General features: G+C 37.5%; 1 protein-coding gene across 2 annotated transcripts in view; it reads left to right on the top strand.

The window, feature by feature from the left end:
- The window catches only part of STOX2 (storkhead box 2), a 364,781-nt gene that overhangs the window by 151,740 nt on the left and 193,952 nt on the right, over positions 1-19,089 (top strand). The window contains exon 1 of one of the 2 annotated variants that reach the window (XM_074228905.1): positions 14,452-14,750. The exons of the other annotated variant lie outside the window; for it this stretch is intronic. Coding sequence (XP_074085006.1) covers positions 14,585-14,750 — 166 coding nt within the window. The 5' untranslated portion in view covers positions 14,452-14,584. Of the gene's footprint in view, positions 1-14,451; positions 14,751-19,089 lie in introns of those variants that run through there. 2 annotated transcript variants of the gene reach the window in all.

Below are 19,089 nucleotides of genomic sequence, written 5' to 3'. Positions count from 1 at the left end.
TTTTGATGTACAACTATGAAGAGGTTAAAGTGAATTTGGCACCTTTCCCCAGGCTAGCTAGGGCCTCAGTAAGGTTAAGTATAGTTTACAGTCCTTCATGGTAATGGATAATGACTGAGTTAAGTTTATGTTTAGGTGAGACAGCAAAGGAATAAATCTTCTTTGGTAATGACATGGAAGTACATAGGCACAGCTATGATTAGTCATGTTAAATAAAGGTTTCTTATTGAAGAGAAAGACTAAGCTAGGTTATTAGTTTGTTTTGTTCCTTCTCTTTAACCAATGATACCTCTCAGCTTCAGAAAATTCCAGGTTTCTCCTGGGGGGGGTGGAGAGAAGGGAATTATGTCTTTAAAAAATATCAAATCAAGCAATGCAATAAATGGTTTTTGAACCACTCTTCTTCCTATCACCTGCCCAAGAAAAATTAAAAAGTCATAAAAAAGTGATCTGCTATCATATTTAATATATAACTTCCATTTGAATAGTTCAGAGGTTTTAAATAGTTTTATTTTCTTCTATATTTCTTCTGTTAAAATTTTTTTGTTAATGCTATGGGGAGAAGTATTGCTGTTTCAAACAGTAACAATTTTTAAAAAAGCTGTTCTTCACTTGGTCCTTTTAGAAAAATACAAATTAACATTGAATATAATTTTCATAATCATAAATATGTAAATATATTATACATATGTTTATTAAGATTGCTAATGCAGCAGTGGGTATTGTAGGGAATATGTGTATGAAAACATCAAAGGGACATTGTAGAACATTTTTTCTAATGATTTTTTTTAATATATAGCATTGCAATAATTCCCAAGATCTTCATTTCAAAAAAATTTGAAATTTTATAATCAATTATTTGGGAACTCCTTTTTATATTTGGGAGAAAATGGGCTTAGTTTATAGTGATGTGAGGAATGACTTCTTGTTCTAAGATATATCAAACTTGATTACTAAAAGATGTAGAGCTCACATCCCTAAAAAAAGAGTAAAGGAATATTGATGCCTGCTTTATATTCAGCAAAAATGATAGGACGGACATGAAAATGACATGTCATATGACAGACTGAGGATACAAATAGAAAAATAAAGCTTCCTCCTGTTAAGGACTTCATATTATTTTTTCTTGAATTTTTAAAAAAATGTTCTCAATTACATGCAAAGATAATTTTCAATAATTTTCAATAATCATCATCCCTATTGGAAAAAAAAAGAGGGGCAGCTAGGTGGTGCTGTGCATAGAGCACCAGCTCTGGAGTCAGGAGTACCTGAGTTCAAATCAGGCCTCAGACACTTGATAATTACCTAACTGTGTGGCCTTGGGCAAGCCACTTAACCCCATTGTCTTGCAAAAAAAAAAAAAAAAGAAAAGAAAAAAAGAAGAAAACTGTTGTGACATATACATAAATATATATATATATATATGTATATGTATATGCTCAAGTGAAAAATAAAAGTCCCGCATTAGCCATGTTCAAAAACATTTGTCTCATTTGTATTTTGCATCCATCACCTCTATCTGGATGTGAGTTGCTTGTTTTCATCACTGTTTCTTTGGCAAAAAAATCTTGAGAATTTTAAAGTCTTTCGAAGTTGTTTGTTTTTATAATATTGTTTATGTATAAATTATTTTCCTGGTTTGACTTGAGTAACTGAAGAATTGGTTACAAGACTTCCAGGGTTTCCCTGGAACTGTTCATTTTGTAATTTCTTATGGAGATAATAATATTCCATTACATTAATAAGTCACAGTTCATTGAATCATTCTATAGTTGATGGGCCTCCTTTGTTTCCACTTCTTTGTTATTCAAAGAAGAGCAGTGTTTTGGTGTGTATACACACATACATACATATATATATATATATATATATATATATATACATATATATATATATATATATATGTCCATTTTTTTTCTCTTTAATCTCCTAATATGAAGCCTAGTGGTGACTTAACTGCTTCCCCTTCACTTTTCAAGCACTAGAGGACAGTTGGTGCCAATTTGGCTCACCAGGATAGTCTAACCTAATTGCAGGCAGATATTAAGTGGGACAATCAACTTGAGTTTAGTTTATAACCTGCATCTTAATCAGATATAAAATGTTCAGACTTGGCTCTGCTCCCTCATTACTGCCCTCAGTTCCCCCCCTCCCCACCTTGGACTTCTTCCTTCTAGACCAGGGTGGAGGGCCTGATAAGCAGAAAGCTTCTTTCAGGGTTGTTCTTCCCACCCCAGCCCCCAAAGGCAGTAGTTAATGAAAATTTAGGTAATCCCCTCCTACATCCAGTGCCTTCCCTCTTTAATTATTGCCCATTTATCCTCTATATAGATTGTTTTGTATATTTTTGTTTGCTTGTTGTCTCTCCAATTAAATTTTAGCATCCTGAGGGCAGAAACTATTCCTAACACTTAGAACAGTCTGTTTAATAATGCTTACTGATTGATTGAATGCTAGTTACTCTGGATTTTAGACAAGTTGTCCCAAAGGTTCAAATGTAGTTTTAAACTATTAAAGCTTTAATTAAAGGTATTCAAGCTTTAACAGCTTAAAACTACTAAAATTTTGGGACAGCCTATATTCTAGGAATCAGAAATTCTTGACTTAATACATAGTTATCTCTTGTGTCTATTTAAAAAAGTTGTGAATAGAGTTATAGGAAAGGCATCTTTCTCAGTTAATAAATCCTATTTTTTTAAATCCCATCAACAGGTCTTCAGGACTTTATTATTTTTTCCATTGTTTCCTTGAGGTTTTTAGTTTTGGCTTCAGTTTCCCCATTTGTAAAATGGGGATAACAGATCCTGTAGGATTTATTTCACAGGATTATTGTGAAGCACAAAAGTGCTTTATAAAACTTAAAGCAGTATCTAAGTCAGTTTTTAAGTTGATTTTATGGTAGGGAGGATGATGAAGGACTTCTGGGTGGGAATAATGGAAGAAAAACTTAAAAATGATTACTGTGAATTTTCTTCATCTCATTAGCTTATTAAGTGCTCCAATTTCTCTTCCCTCTGCTGAAATTCATTGGACTCACTTTCATAGTAATGCTGAAACTTTTGGCTATTTTTCACAACTTCAGCATGGTAGCAATAGTAATTAGAATGATAATGTAAGCAACAACTAACATTTCTATAACACTTATGCCAGGCATAATAATTGTAGAGTGGTTACAAATATGATCTCATTTGATTTTCACAATAGCCTTGAGAGGTAGATGCATATTATGAGGAAAATGAGGCAAACAGAGGTTAAGTGACTTGCCCAATATCACACAGCTAGTAAGTGTCTGAGACTGGATTTTAACTCAGGTCTTTCCAAGTCCAGGCCCAGTGCCTGGCATTGTGCCACCTAATTAACTAGTCACTGAGGATCCCTAGGACTTAGTTTCCATTTCAGTAAAATAGGAGACAAAATTAGATAGTCCAGCTCTAGTTCTGTGATTTTATAATCCCATAGTTTGTCTGTGTGATCCAGGACAAGTTATTTAACTTCTCAATGGCCTGAGCAACTCTGTTAAGACCATAATTTTCAGAATGAGTACTTCTAAATTGGGAAGGAACTGCTTCTTAAATTGCAACTCCATTTTTCCCTCAAAATGCTATTTTAAAATTATTTTTAAATGATAAATTTTAGTTTAAAATTTTATAATACAAGTAAAAATTTATGATAATTAAAATCACAAAATATATATTTATCATATCAGGGTTCCACCATGTCCAAATCCCCCACATTTTTCAGCTGTCAAGTTAAAAAAATTGACTAAGGAGCAGCCAGTTGCTGTATGGCATTGATAAGGAGAATCTACAAAAAAGATCTTAAAATACTCTCCCAAAAAAAGCTCCAGAGGGGGCTGAGCACACCTATCCAGATATTTCCTTATGTTCTCATGAAGCAGACTGAGGCCCTTTTTACCTTGCAATCCCATGCCCTCATCCCATCATCCCCTCATCTTTCTTTTATGGACCTAAAGTTCTAGTTGAAGTGCTTCAGGAGTTGCTAAGGATTCAGAGTGTTGGGGAGGTGGCAAAGTTGGTTTCCTCCTTGCTGCCTGCACCAAATGGTACTGACCTGTGTGATACATTCATCATCTTTTCTAATTCCAGTAAACATGATGTCATATGACATGATGGATTGAGAGATGCTCTCAGAGTCAGGAAGACCTGGATTTCAATCCTTCCTCTGATTCATACAGACTGTATGACCCTGGTAAAGCTAACTTAATCTCTCAATGGCAGTTAGGTCTATGCATTACTAAGAAAGTGTTGCTCATGTTTTGGTGTAGAGGAAATTATCCACTGGGATCCTCTCTCCATTGAAGAAATTCTGGCAGGTCCCCCCAAGAAAAAATATGAATATGTACAAGAAAAAATGAACATGCAGGAAAGGGAAGAATGTAGTATATATAGCATGAGAGTAGTAATGTGCTAAGAATATTAAGGGTCATAATGAAAAGTATAGGGGCATCCAGGACTTTGAGTATCCACTCATAAGTCATATAGTTATGAGAGAGTTAAACTGTTATTCTTTAAATAAAATGGAGTCTGGAATTTAAATATCTGGGACCTTAAAAAAAAGTTTATGTAATCTGATAAAACAGGAAACTATTTGAGTATTTACTACTTTTTTGATATATGATTTTAATTGTTAATGTATATCATTTCCTTAAATTACAGGAAACCACATGTTGGAAGGGAAAAAAGATCCATCTTTTAAAACCCATCTGTGTCATAGTGTGGTTTTTCATTGGCTTGCGAGGCCCCTCTGAGGTGACCTGCAAAACAGAACCAAGGAAAAAAACCTTTAGAGATTGATTAGTCTGTAGGCACGTCATGAAGTTAACCCTCTAAGTGTCATGAACCCCTTACAAGAAGCAAGCTACAGGGAAAGATCTTATTGAATTATTGGAATGAACTTCATTTCCATTTTGAAATACACACAGACATATGCTAAAGGTAACTTTTGAACCCTGGATTTAGAACAAGAATGGTGATTTCCATGAACTCCATTCAGGTGTTTTGTACTTTTTTAAAGTGGATGAATGAATGATTCAATTCATGCAATAACAACAAATAATGTAATTGAATTTTCTCCAAATCTTAATTACTTGCCAAAATCTACATGTGATGGATAACATGCACCCTTATGTACAGATATATAACTTGAAGGAATAAATGATATATATAATGCTGAAGGAATAAGGACTGAGCCTGTGATTTTATCAGCATAGGGAAGGAAGAAATAAAGCACTTACTACTTTATTCTAGGTAGTTTACAAATATCTTCTTTGTTCCTCAAAACTACCCTGGGACAAAGGTGCTATTGTCATGTCCATTTTACAGATGAGGAAACTGAGGGAGACAGTTGAAGTGCTTTGCCCAGGGTCACACAGCTACTGGATTTGAACTGAGTGTTTTAATTATCATAACTGTGGCTGGATTTGAACTCAGCCTTATCTGACCTTGATCTGCTGCACCATCCATTTGAGCCACCCAGTTGCTTTCCAGTGGAGGAAACATCCTCTAACAAAGCAGGCAGGCACCTTTTCTGCAGCAAATATAGTTGCCTAGTTTTTAACAACTTGGTTAGGGTCATCCAGAGATAGGTTTTGAACCCAGGTTTTCCTGGCTCCAAGGAAGGGTTCTTTATCCATGTAATTCATAATCGATAAAAATATACCAGGTACTTTGTTTGGCCTGAAACCATCAATACATCTATTTGTCATCCACTTTATTCAAGTGGATTGCTGTTAGGTGCTAAGGAGACTGCAAAAAAACTATACCTTGGTAAGTCTCTGCCTTCCAGATGCTGAAATAATCAAAGAACATGAACTATTTATGTAAAAATGCAAATATGTAAGTGGAGTCTTAGAAAGCCACTTACTAACTGGGAGATATTTTCTCATACTCAGTTCAACTAGATATAATTGTCATTTATATGTATATTAGGAACAGAGGGAGATGATTTTTTAAAAAATTGAATAAGGAATATTCCTTGCCCTTAGGGAACGTACCTAGTTTAAGAATTTGATAAGAAAGGAGATCTTTCATGTGATATGAAGGGTCTGTTGATAGGGAAGGGTAGAAGAGATATCCTATTCTTTTCTTGATTCAACTTTCTATCTCTGGTCCATTTCTAGATTAGTGGGCATTTGAAGTAAATATGGATTTGGAGCTCAGAGTTAAAGTGACCATTGGGGCAAAATTGCTTATCTCTTTGTTCCTTAACATTATTCTTTGCCTCTTGGATTATCATAGACACTGACATTGACTGAGAGGAGATGAGTGAGAAAAGGAGCATTGAAGAAAATGGATTAAAGTACCATGTTAGGATTCACTGGGGTCATAGTAAAGACAAGCAAGTTTCTTCTCCAAAAGAATCCCTACCTGCCCCATTCAAGACCTCATTCAAGGTTGGAAAATAATTAGGACCTGTATTTTCCATCATGGTCTGTCTAATGAGAGCTATGAAGAAGCTTTCCAACAACTAACTCAGAGGGGAAACTGGGAGAAATCTTGATAGCTTTAGAAAAAGAATCTTTATAAGATATCCTCTCACACTTCTTGGCCACCTCATCTGCCTCTATCCCAATTAGAAGGGATTAAAGGTAAATTTCCATTTCAGAGAGTTTACCTGTCTTAGGGTAAGGCTTCTTTACCTAACAAGGAATTTAGGAAATAGCCGAAGTAAATACAGAAACAGAGGCATGCATTGAGATGAATTTCCTGAATAGTTTCAAGTAGGGTGAAAGATACCAACCTTGGCTGTAATTGTATACTTATGTAGAGAAGTGAGGTCTTCTCTTTTTTTTTTTTTTGTACCTAAGATACACCCACAAAAGGAGGGAATAAATGTTTTTCTTTATAATCATGTGTAAATAATTTAACCAGACTAGAACCATTCTTGAAAGGGATGATTCATCTGCAGTCTGACATATAGAACTTGATCAGGTGCTGACTAAGTCTTGATTTAGGATTAAAGAAAATTAAAAACAAAAATTTCCACATGGAATTTATTTTAAAGACACAAAGGAATTCACTGACACTAAAGTAAGAAAAATGACTTCAATCAAAACAAAATTATTATTTGATTAAATAGATTTTTATCAAGCAAGAATCAATTCTTTATGGATAATGATGTCCTCAGTGTGAGTAATACTTTGGTCTCAATTCCAGCCCTTCCATGACTTTTTTTGATGTCTTCAAGAGTTAAATAAAACCTCTGGTTATATCCTTTCTGAATTTATCTAGACTGGACACATCCAGTCCATCCCTGTTTCCTTTCTCAAAGACTACCCAACTTGTTAAGACCTTGTTCTCTCGGGCATTGTTCTTGAGAATTTAGGAATGTTTCTATGTTATGATGGAGTATCCAGGTAGACTTTAGTACTGTAGAAAACTTTTTTAAATTTTGTAATATTGTTTAAAATTTATCCAGGGTCTTTTTTTTAATGATGCTACAGTGTTCTGAAATGTTACCTTTATTCCTATTTTTTGATTTCCCTACATCCAGCCTTTCTTCTCTCTAATGTGTTCTTTTGTTGATTAGTTCCAATTTATCTAATACAGAGCTTGTTTGTACATTGCTATTTGCATGTTGTTTCCCCTATTAGATAATAAGTTCCTTGAGGACAGGGACTTGTATTCCCAGAATTTAGCAAAGTGCCTGGTTCAGAATAGATAATAAATGTTTATTGACTGACTGCATAGTTGCCAAATGGATTATCCCAAAACAAAAGTCTAATCATATTATTCTCCCATTAAAGGCATTTCAGTGGTTCCCAATTATTGCCTCTAGAATAAAATTTCAACTGCCCTGTTTAAATCTGGAACAACTTGGCTTCTACTTGCATTTCTAGGCTGACAAAAGATTAGAGACTCTCCATTTCACCAAACTAGCTTACATACTATTCACCATTCACAACATTATATTTCACAATGAATGGGCTGCACCCCATCCCTAATGTGTTCTCTCTTGTCAACATCTTGGAACCATTAGCTCTTTTTAATGCTCATCTTATGGGAGCCTTCACTCTTAGAGAAGTTTTACTTGATTCACCTACTCCCCTAATTATTTGTTCTTTCTCCCATATTGCCTTGCATTTGGTTTTCATTAGTTTTTATTTATTTGTTTATGCACTGAATCTTATCTCTCAGTAGAATTAAAAACTCCTTGAGGACAGAGGTTGTTCAATTTCTGTTTCTGTATTCCTGCCACTTAGTAAATATTTGTTAAACTGAATTCTCTTCATTGCTACAGATTTGAGTCTGAATCTGCCCTCCTCTGCATTCAAAGATGTGTCTGGTGTGGAGGATTGTTTTCTGTGTTTGCAGGTGTGGCTGTAGACTAATGGACAAACAGACCTTTTCCACAGTGTGTACCCAGGAAGTCTTTCCTTGGGCTGATATTGGAGCTATCGTGAGGGCCTATTGTTATTTTGAAACATTACATTGTCACTTAGAGTCATATTTATTTTGCTCTTTTTTGATTCACACAAAGAGTCAGTCTATTGACTTACTAACATAAATAAATATATTGACTTATTATTGGTCAGTCATTTGTCTGACCATGTTTCCCAGAATCCCATTTGGGAATTTTTTCCTTTTATATTTTCACCACATAACTCCCATTGGGGTTTGTTCCTGTTAATTCCCTACAACAACCAGCTTAGTACCTGTGTGATCTTAGAGAGAGCACTTAGTTTCTGAGTCCTCATTTTCCTCTTCAGTAAAATTAGGGTGGGGTGGGGTGGGGTGGGGTGGAGGTTTAGACCAGGTGGCCTGTTTTAAATCAGTGCAATGATTCTACTTCATAGAGGTAGTTTGGTGTCACCATTGGCCTGGTGCCAGGAGGAGCTGAGTTCTAATCTATCTTCAAACACTTATTAGCTGTGTGATTCTGGGCAAGTTACAATGCTTAGCTTGCCTCAATTTCCTCATCTGTATAATGGGGATAATAATAATAGCATCAACCTTCCTTGATTGCTTGAGGATCAAAAGAAATATTATCTTTGCAAACCTTCAAGTGTCATAAGCTAGCTCTTATAATAATATATAATATATAATATCATAACATGTATTGTTATTGCATCATAATTATCTGTAGTGCCTATGTATTAATTGATTTTTTTTGGGGGGGGAATCACAGTAAAGTTCAACTTCTTGGATTTTCCTCCACCATTATCATGCTCCTAAGGAAAGGTTCATGCCTAGGAAACTCATCCTTCCCTGAGATTTCATCATATCTCATTAGTAAATATCCTCATCTCTTCTGATTGGAGGCCTAGAGGTTGGAGCAAAACACTCCTCCCAAACTCTCCACTTAAATAGGGGTTAATAGCTGGGTCATTTCCACCATCTGTGCTGTCTCCTTGAATTGAACTCCTCCATCCTCATGCATCCCTTTGGTGGGGCACCTTTCTTCTTTCCCCTTCCCTCCAGTCTTTGTTGCTTCTTTCTATATGTATTCCCCCATTCTGTTTACAAACTTCTTTATGTTAGGGTCTGTCTTTCTTTTTCCTATTTGCATTACTGTACTTAGAAAAATGTCTAGCATATATTAGTTTCTAATAATTGCTTATTGAATTGTATTTTATTGAATTTCCTGATAACTCTGAGCTGATAACATTGAAGAGCATCTATGTCTACACACCGTCTGTAATTTGTTTTGAAATCTGGTTGGATTTATGATCTTATTAGTATGTGTCCTCTTACAGATTAGTTAGACATCCATCTTTACATTTTACATTCTCATCCTGGGGTCTTGTCATTATCTTGCCTTATGTCTTTCACAGAATGATCACTCCTAGAACCAGGGGAGTTTCCCCTTTATTGTGTTGTGAACCCTATTAGCACTTTGATGCCTATGGACTACTCAGAATAATATTCTTAAATCCATAATATATATTAGATTTTTTTTTAAGTTTTGAAGAGGATCAATGACATCCACAGTAATATCTTGACTTGCTTGTGAATTGGATTTAAGTGAGGCAGAATTGCACAAAGTTCTCAGCCTCACTCTCACTTCTAGAGTCATTGAAAACCAGCCACAAATCAAAATATAATAGATAAGATTATACTGGAAACCGTTTGTGGTAAAATATAGTTATCATTTTAAAAGTTCATTGATCAGGGGCAGCTAGGTGTGCAGTGAATAGAATCCTAGCCCTGGAGTCAGGAAGACCTGAGTTCAAATTTAGCTTCAGACACTGTCTGATCCTGGGCAAATTGCCTCCAAAAAAAAAAAAGTTAATTGACCATAAGATAAGAACCTCTGCTTTAGGATTCTGGATGAGTGTGGATACCAATGTCTGTTCATTACTCATCCCTTTGTCTTGCTTGGATAGCTTGGATTTGCTTTGTAAACTAAATTGCCAAGTAATCTGGTACTATCCTACATATCTTCCAAAGGACATAATAGTCTCCTTATTTCACTTTTCTGTGTTGAACCAAGGCATTGGTATTTATCAGGCACTCTCAACAGCAGAATTCAGTGCCAGCTGTTGGCTCTTACTTGCAAATGGTGAGAAAATGTTCTTGACAAATGATAGAAATTGCAAGCCATTAGAGCTGGAAAGGACTTTATATACCTTCTAATCTAACCACTACATTTTATGTTGAAGAGACAGTTCCTAAAGTGCTGGGAAGAATACTGGATTTGGAGCCAGATGATCCAAATTTGCCTCTTGCTTGTATCCATGTACAGAGTCTCTTCACCTATATGAACCTTTGTATTTTTGTTTGAAAAATAAAGGAATTAGGGTTAGGTCATCTCTAAGGTCTTTTCCAATTTTAGATCTATGAGTCAATAGTCTTTTCTTTATTGTAATGGTTATAACACATTTTTCTCACAATAGCCCTTCAACATAGGTAAGACACTTATCTATACTCTTTGAATGAGGAATCTTGAAGCTCATCATGGGACTGAGAGAGACTTGCTTATAATGGTGAATAAGAAGCAGAGTTGACATTTGAACTTGAATTCTCATGACTCCAAGTCCAACATTTTTTAGGATACCATATTTAGAGTTTTGTTCAGTAAAGTTGTGAAGAAAAATATGGAATTCTTTACTATAGCAGGAATGATCTTAAGATTTGGGCTATATCTAGGTAGATGTGCCCATGTTTGCCTAATCACTTGTTAAAGTGATTCAAACATGTACCAAATAGTATTTACCAACTTGTGGGTCTTGGCCATCCACTATATATGTGGAGACAGTGTGGTGTCATGGATTAGCCATGATACTAGTCACAAAAGACCTGGTTTCAGATCCCACTTGAGGTGCGCTTTAATTTTCTCTTCTGTATAAGAAAGAGGTTGGATTTAAAGGCATCTAAGGTCCCTTTCAACTCTACATCTATATTCCTATTTTTAAAAAAGGCTGTAAATGCAGAAAATATTTGGAGACCAGAAGTAGATTTTTTTAGTCTGTTTATTTTTTCTTTTATTAAGTATTTATTTTCTTTTCCTCCCATCCTCACCCACCAAGGGGCAGGACTGTATATACATATTCAAATAAAACAGTTTTTGTAGTGATCATATCAAAATATGTCTGATTTTGCATCTTATGTCTATCACCTTTCTATTAGGAGTTGGGTACAGCTCACTTCATTGTTAGTCCTCTTTAAATATTTGATTATTAATTAAATCAGTTATTGTTGGTTACAGAATTGTTCAGAGATGTTAAGTCATTCAAAGTTATTTGACCTTATGATGTTGTCATCATATAAATTATTCTCCTGTCAACTCACTTCACTCTGCATCAATTCATATGAGTTCTCCTAGGTTTCTCTGAAACCATCCCTTTTTGTGGCATTTCATTATATTTGTGAGATATGAACATCTCCCATTTGATGAAAACCCTAGTTTGCCTCTGTATTAAGAGCTGCTATAAATATTTGGTCACTTATCTCTTTGGTTCAATAAGTAGTATTTCTGGTCAAAGATTATTCATTTTTTTGGCAATACACCGTCTGTACTTTTTTCATATAGTTGGTACATTTGGTCTTTTGCAGTTTTCAGTTTCCAGAAACTATCCACATGGAGGACCTTGGGGTTGTCCCCTTTTTAAAACTTGTTCCACAATATCAGAGAAAGCTAGCTTTTTGAATTACATTTAATAATAGTATGTCACCAGCCTAAATATTTCCTTGCAGGGACTAGTCAAGTGCTTTATCATTATGTTTTTATTGGTTCCTCTTCCCGACATCCTTGCTCAGAGGCTAATAATGTTGTTCCCATTTTACAAAGGGGACAGGTGAGTGACAGAATGGGAGTGCCTTGTTCCTAGCTTCTACAACATGACTGGGGCTGAAAATCATCTTCTAACTTCTTGTGTGCTTTGAGGCTTACTGAGCTGAGCCTGTCTCTGAGGCATTTCAATGGTGAAATAACTAGGAAATTGTGTTAGTGTTCTGAGTCTGACCGCTTCTCAATTGCTTGGATTCAGTCTACTGCCCCCTGGAAGGACAGGAAGATCCTTTCTTTGAAAGCATATACGAATGGTGGGAAGAAGAGTTGCTAGATTAGATGAATGGAATCAAGTTGGAGGGGCAAGGGAGAGAATACACTGATAATGACTTTTTGGATCTTAACTGAGAAGGCTTGCTTTGTTGCGTCTGTGTGGGGTAGGAAGGAGTATAAAAGGGGAGAATCGGCAACAATCTTAATATTTATCTGGCACCCTGGTCATGCCCTTAATTCTGCATTAACTCTCTGCTGCTTGGGCTGCATCCAAACTGAAGGCATCAGCTTGCCTTTCTTTCCCCTCCCTCACCATGTGCATTGTTGTCCTTTAATGATTGGCTGTTAGACTAGAAACAGCTGCACACAGCCTTGATTTGTAAAGGGGTGTCCGACCTTAATGCAGTTCAGCCAGTTGGTAGTGGCTTACAAGGAGAGAGGGCGAGGGGGGGGGAAGACTGACTAGCAGAAGGAGCCATTTCAGTCCACCTCTTTTCTGAGAACGCTTGGACATTTTGAGCTGGAATCTGAGGCTGTCGGAGGAGCTGACCCTTTGAGAATCTGCTGCAGGTGGGGAAGGTGAACTGCAGATTTCCTTGGTAGCCCGAGGAGCTTTTTCCCCCTCCTTCCTCCCGCCCCAGTCTTTTTGGAAGGGGTTGGACTAGCCTAAAATATGTAAATTGACAAGAGCTGACTTACTGGCTGGGGCACCAGCCCAGGGTTTGGTTTTTTTGCTAAGCCCTAGGGTATTTTACATGAAAATGTGAAGCTTGACAGGATCAGTGCTCTAACTTTAGACAGCTTCTTGATTAGCATGAGACTGGGTGGCTGCCGGCTTTCCTGCCCTTCACTAGCCATTCCCAGCTGGGAGGACTCTTCTCCAGAGGAGCAATAGCCGCTGGGGAAGGGCACTGACTGTTGGAAGCATCGGAAGCAGCCCGGAGCCTGGGATCGGCTGGCAGCCATGGCTCCTAGAGCTGCCGGAGCTTGTAGGTAGGAGAAAAATGCAGGAGTCTGTGAGAAACCTCTGCGTGCCCGCGGCAAGGATGCGGGAGGAGCCGGGGTCCTGGTGACGACCTTCTCTCTCTGCTGGTGGGTGGATTCCTTCTACGGGAGCAGAACTGCCGCAGCTGCTGCTTGCGGACCCTGCCTAGAGCTTGTGTGTGCATGCACATGTGTGTGTGTGTGTGTGTGTGTGAGGGAGCCGCACGCGGCTGGGCACACAAACACACATCGACAGAGACTCATTCTCTCCAGTGAGCGACAAGGGCTGCTGGAAGAAAGCACCCCCACGCCTGACTGCGGCGGAGACCGGATCCAGCCTGCTTCATTGATTGCGGCTCCTGCCTCCCAGAGGTGAAAGGAAAAAGCAACTCGGAGACTTGTCATCGGAAAAGCCTCCTCCTAATCCTTGTGGCAGGGGGAGAGCTCATCCGAGCACGGCTTCCTGGGCGCCCTGTCTCAGGTCAAAACCAAAGGCCTTCGGGTTCCCCCCCCTTTTTCTTCTTCTCCCACCCCCCCTCCCCAATTTGTTTGGCTCTTTTGTGCCCCTGGCTCACAGTTGGCTAAGCACTCCTTTGCTGAATTGAGCTATTGTCTGAGAGCCCATCGCTTTTCACGCTGCAGATCTCTGTTCCTCCAACCCCCCAACCTCTTCTCTTCCCCCATCCCCTCCTCCTTCCTTTGGCTGGGAAAGCCTTTCTAATGTGCCTTTCCTCCACATGAATCTGGAAGCTATAAGCTGGACTGATTGCAAATGAAGTGTAATGCATTGTGGGACGTGTGTAAAATTGGATCATTCGAGGTGGGGGTGTGTGGGAAGGAACGGACCTGCAGTGTGCTTTATAGAGGAGGAGGAGGAGGAGGAAGAGGAGGAGGAGGAGGAGGTGGTGGTGGTGGTGGTGGTGGCAGCAGCAGCGGTGGCGGCCGCGGCGGTGGCGGCGGCGGCGGCGGTGGTGGTGGTGGTGGAGGTGGTGGAGGTGGTGGGAAAATGTTTGCAGAATCTCCCCAGGCTGGTCTTGCAGCAGCCTGATGAACCAGGGGCCAGCCCCGCAGGCTCCGGGCTGCAGCTCCCCCAGGTTCCTGCAGCATTGAGACAGTAGCAGGTTAGCCCGCCTCCAAAATGAAGAAGACCCGGAGTACAACCTTACGCCGAGCCTGGCCTAGTTCCGATTTCTCTGACCGGGCCTCAGACCGCATGAGGTCCCGCAGTGAAAAGGACTATCGCTTACACAAACGCTTCCCCCCGGCCTTTATCTCCCAGGCATCACGGGGCTACATGACATCAGGTTGGTAACTGTCTTTTTTTCTCTTGGTTGTTGCTACAGCCTGGGTAGAGCTGTGGGATGTGTGTGGTGTGTGTGTGTGTGTGTGTGTGTGTGTGTGTACGGTGCAGTACTGGTGCTGGATTGATGAGAAAAGCAGCGGACATAGTGGAATCTATTATATATGCATGTATATATGCACATATTTATAAACATGCATACATATAGACATGTATTTTATGAATAAAGCAGAAAAAAATCAGCACACAGCCACCATTTTGTACTACTGCAGGATTCTCAGCAAGGCCAGCTCAATATGGGGTTTAAAAGCTATTAGTCAACTAAAATTAATGAGAGGAAGTATCTGGGTTTTTAGTTAAGTTAAAGTGGCTGGAAACCTTTGGTGCCAGCAGCCCCTTTGCTCTTGCTGAATCAGGGTTCAATTCTTATTGCCCACAGTCCCACCTTTCCCTCCCTTACTTATGCCCAATTATCTCAGTGGGTCTTTCTGAATGTTCTTTTTTTGGGGAGGGGGGTAAGGAAGGTTCCCATCTCTGTACTTGCAGATGCTATTAGCCAGTGGAATGCTGTTACTGCAAACGGTTCAGCTACATGTTTGTTTATATTACAGAAAACCATGTTGGGGCTCATTAAAAATATTCTGTAGTGTGATTGTGTGTGTTATTAAATCTCAGTGTGCTCATAAGGGTATTCAGCATACATTGCTTTGAATGAGGCTGTGTGGAAATAATGGAGGCTCTAGCATGTATTTGCATGTCAGGCAGTAAGGACAAACAGTATTAAAAAAAGTGAAGGTTTCAGAAAGGAAGACTTGCTTTTAAATGCAGTGGTATTTAAAAAAATTTTTTTTGAAGATGTTCCCCTATTGAAATATGACTGAAATATGACTGGCCTTGGCCTGAAATTTGAGGACACAGTGATGGAATACTTGGGAAAATGCTGAAGGGGAAAATCCTAGAAGCCTTTTGTTGTTTCACTGGTTATTGTGACCACCCTGATGTATGGAGAGATATCAGTTGTCAGTTTTTTTTCCCCCTCCAACCAGGAAGGATGTATTTTCTTCTAAGGGCTGCTTTATCTGAGGAGGGAAGCTCTCTTTTTCCAAAATGAAATTAATGCAATTCATCATTACAAATCCAACTTTTCCTGGGGCTTTATTGAATTAAACTTGTAGTTAGCAGTCACAGTCTAGTTGTAGTATCTCCTAAAAATAAAAGCAAGTCCTTTTAGCTAGAATCACTTTCACATGCTTTTAAACTGTCTTGCCAACATGCTGCTATTAACACAGCAGAGAAAAACTACTATTTCTCCATTGAAAACCTGCCGACATGAGAATATTGGCAAGGAGGCTGCCTTGACTGTAACTACTAACATGAAAAGCCAGAAATTTGAAAGGAAATGACAAGCACGAGCCATCCCTCAGCATTGGGAAGCTACTTTTATGATTGGTTTAGTCTACTCATCTTGAATTGAGGCAGCAGATTTTGCAACATATCAGAATCTAAACTCAACTTCATAAATAAGCTCCTCCCTACTTTCACAAACATTCATTATATATATATATATATATATATATATAATATAGCTGTGTTCTAGAGATTTATCTCTGTTGCACCAAGGCTGAGCAGCCCAACTCTTTCCCCTTTTTCTTTCTTCCTTTGATAAACCAGTACTGAAAATGTGTGTCAAGCTTTCAAAAGTATTTGTAGCCATACAAACCCAAGCCCTTCTATTAGTTTTAGAATTAATTTTATCGACCTGCCTCCCTTTTCTTCATATTAGTTTGTTGAGAGGAGATTGCCTCAGAATGATCTTATTAAAGTGTGTTTACTTGCTTTGTAAAATAAGTAGCTCCCACTATCTGTTCTAGATGTTACAGGGTGTTGTTTTAAAGGAAGAGGGTAGGTACTTATTGGCCTTCTGCTGGTGAAACCAAGTCACATGAAGTGAAGACAAGGAATAGGATTCATATATAATATTAGATGAATGATAATGAGTATGGAGATGTTGAATATTATTATCATTATATTTGTGGATAACATAAAAAGCAGGTGTTAATGTGGTGTGAGAGATTAAAAATCAATAGGACACAATCTATGATAAATCATTGTATCTCTTTTGTGCATGATCATTTTTTTCTCCAAGACTCTTCATTTCTTTTCCAAATATTAACTCTGAGAAGAACAGATAGTATATCTGAACAGTTTAAGACTAAAAGAATCTTTCTCCCTCTCAAGAAACCTATAGGAAATGTTGTTTTATAAATGTTAGAGGGGAGTAAGAATACAAATACTTGTCACTTAAAATGAAATACAGAAGAAAACAGCTTGGAAACACATAAAGGCTTTTCATATTTTTTTGTTCTCTGTGATTAGTATTTGTCATCACTTCTTTTTACATTAAATGCTGCATTGTTGGGGGAAAAAAGAGTTTTATTTTAATGAACAGATTCAATGCTGTGGAAAAGATTGGCAACCAAATAGGTTTTTCAGTGGTATACTAAAAAACAAAAACAAAATTCTTAAAATTTTTGCCAAAATTTCTAGAACATAACTGAATTTCTTAAATTTGGGAAACTTTTTTTTTGTTGTTGCATCACCAGTGCTCAGCACATAGATGAGTATGAAAGGTTATTTAATTCATTGTTATGGGGTATGGCAGCTCCTGAGAGACTTTGTGAAGGTTATGATAGTGGCAAAGCTAGAGTGTATGATCAACCAAAATTTTGTATAGGGGGTAGATGATAAACACTCATTTCATTTAATTTTTATTTGAAGGTGTATCTGTGAACTTGATCCTATTTATTAAAACAAAAAGTTTTAGACTAGCCGCCTAAAATAGCTTTATAATGAGACCACACTATTTAAAGCAGCCTTTTCCTCTCTAATTACTGGTTTGAAAGGTGATTTATAGCAAACAGTGTTGACATTTGGTGTTAGGTTTTGTTTTGTTTTTTAATACCTCCAGGATAAACTATCTTTAAGCTTAAACAACTTACAACAGATTTTACATATATATATATATGTATATGTGTGTGTGTGTGTGTGTGTATACATATATATGTGTGTATATATATATATGTATATATATATATATATGTGTGTATATATATATATGTATATATATATTCTGAAGAATGTGCCCAGAAGGACAGTTAGGCAGAGAATTCTGAAACTTTGAATCTTGGATATAATGTCCTAAATTGCTGATTAATCTTCTGGCTCATACTAGCAGATCTTAAATGATCTAGAGTATTCACAGGCCTCCTAGCAACGGGTAAGTTCACAGCCCATGTGATGAGTTCATTGTTCATCTTGAATATTAATTTCCCAGTGGAGAAGTTACTGAGCGTTAGGGGTAGCGTTCTTTTTGTTGCAATTGAAAACAAAAAGGGGGATACATGTGACCAACTGAAAAAGAGAATTTTAACACATGATACATCCCCAAATTATGAATAAAGCTACAAGTTGCTCTTTTCTGGTAATCCTCTAATTGCACTAGAGGAACAATGAAAAAATACTTAAAAATTATCAAGTGTAGTGCTCCTTCCAGGAATACTAGGAAGTGCCTATTTAGGCTGTATATAAAGTTCATTATTTTATTTAGTGTGTTGATTTTTATTGGAATATAGTTGGGTGAAATTGTTTTTAATTATATTCTTCATTTGTTGTGAATTCTTTTTCATTGTTGATATTGGTCATTTGGAATTCCTCTTTCCTCTGACATTGAGGGAGGAAAAAACAATTGATTGTTTTCTTCTTTGTATATTTTTTCAATTAGCAAATGTTAAGCAACTACATTGAAATGCTTTGTATATTTTTAACTGCTTTTTGATCAATTTGGAGGATTTTTTTCTCTGTTACAGGAGAGAGGTGGTGCTTAGTTTTATTCTCCACCCAGTAGAAGATGACATTTTATATTTTTCTTGCCTTTGTTTGTTAATGATGATTTTTACCTTAGGTATATTACAGTGACACCTTTTTTTTGTGGGGGGGGTTTGCAGTGCAGTGGGGTTGTGACTTGCCCAAAGTCACACAGCTCAGTAAGTATTAAGTGTAAGATTAAGAGGTAGATTTCAACTAAGGTCCTACTGACTCCAGGGTTGGTGACATCTTTAATGCCATTAAGTGTTGGGCAATTAAATTAGGATTATAAACTCCTTGAAGAGAGAGAGTATGCATTATTTAAACTCTGGGTTCACTTAGCACAATTTTCTTTATGTAGGAAGTTCCCAGTAAAAATATTTGTTGCCTGGCTGAATAAAATTATTGCACTGTAAACCAGTTGCTTTCCAAGTTCCCCATGGATTCTCTAGCATTGCAGTTGTGGTACACTGTAGTTT

Source organism: Macrotis lagotis, chromosome 3, assembly GCF_037893015.1.
Source record: "Macrotis lagotis isolate mMagLag1 chromosome 3, bilby.v1.9.chrom.fasta, whole genome shotgun sequence".
Taxonomy (NCBI): domain Eukaryota; kingdom Metazoa; phylum Chordata; class Mammalia; order Peramelemorphia; family Peramelidae; genus Macrotis; species Macrotis lagotis.
The sequence above is the reverse complement of the archived record's forward strand: the minus strand, read 5'-3'. Positions and strand labels throughout refer to the sequence as shown.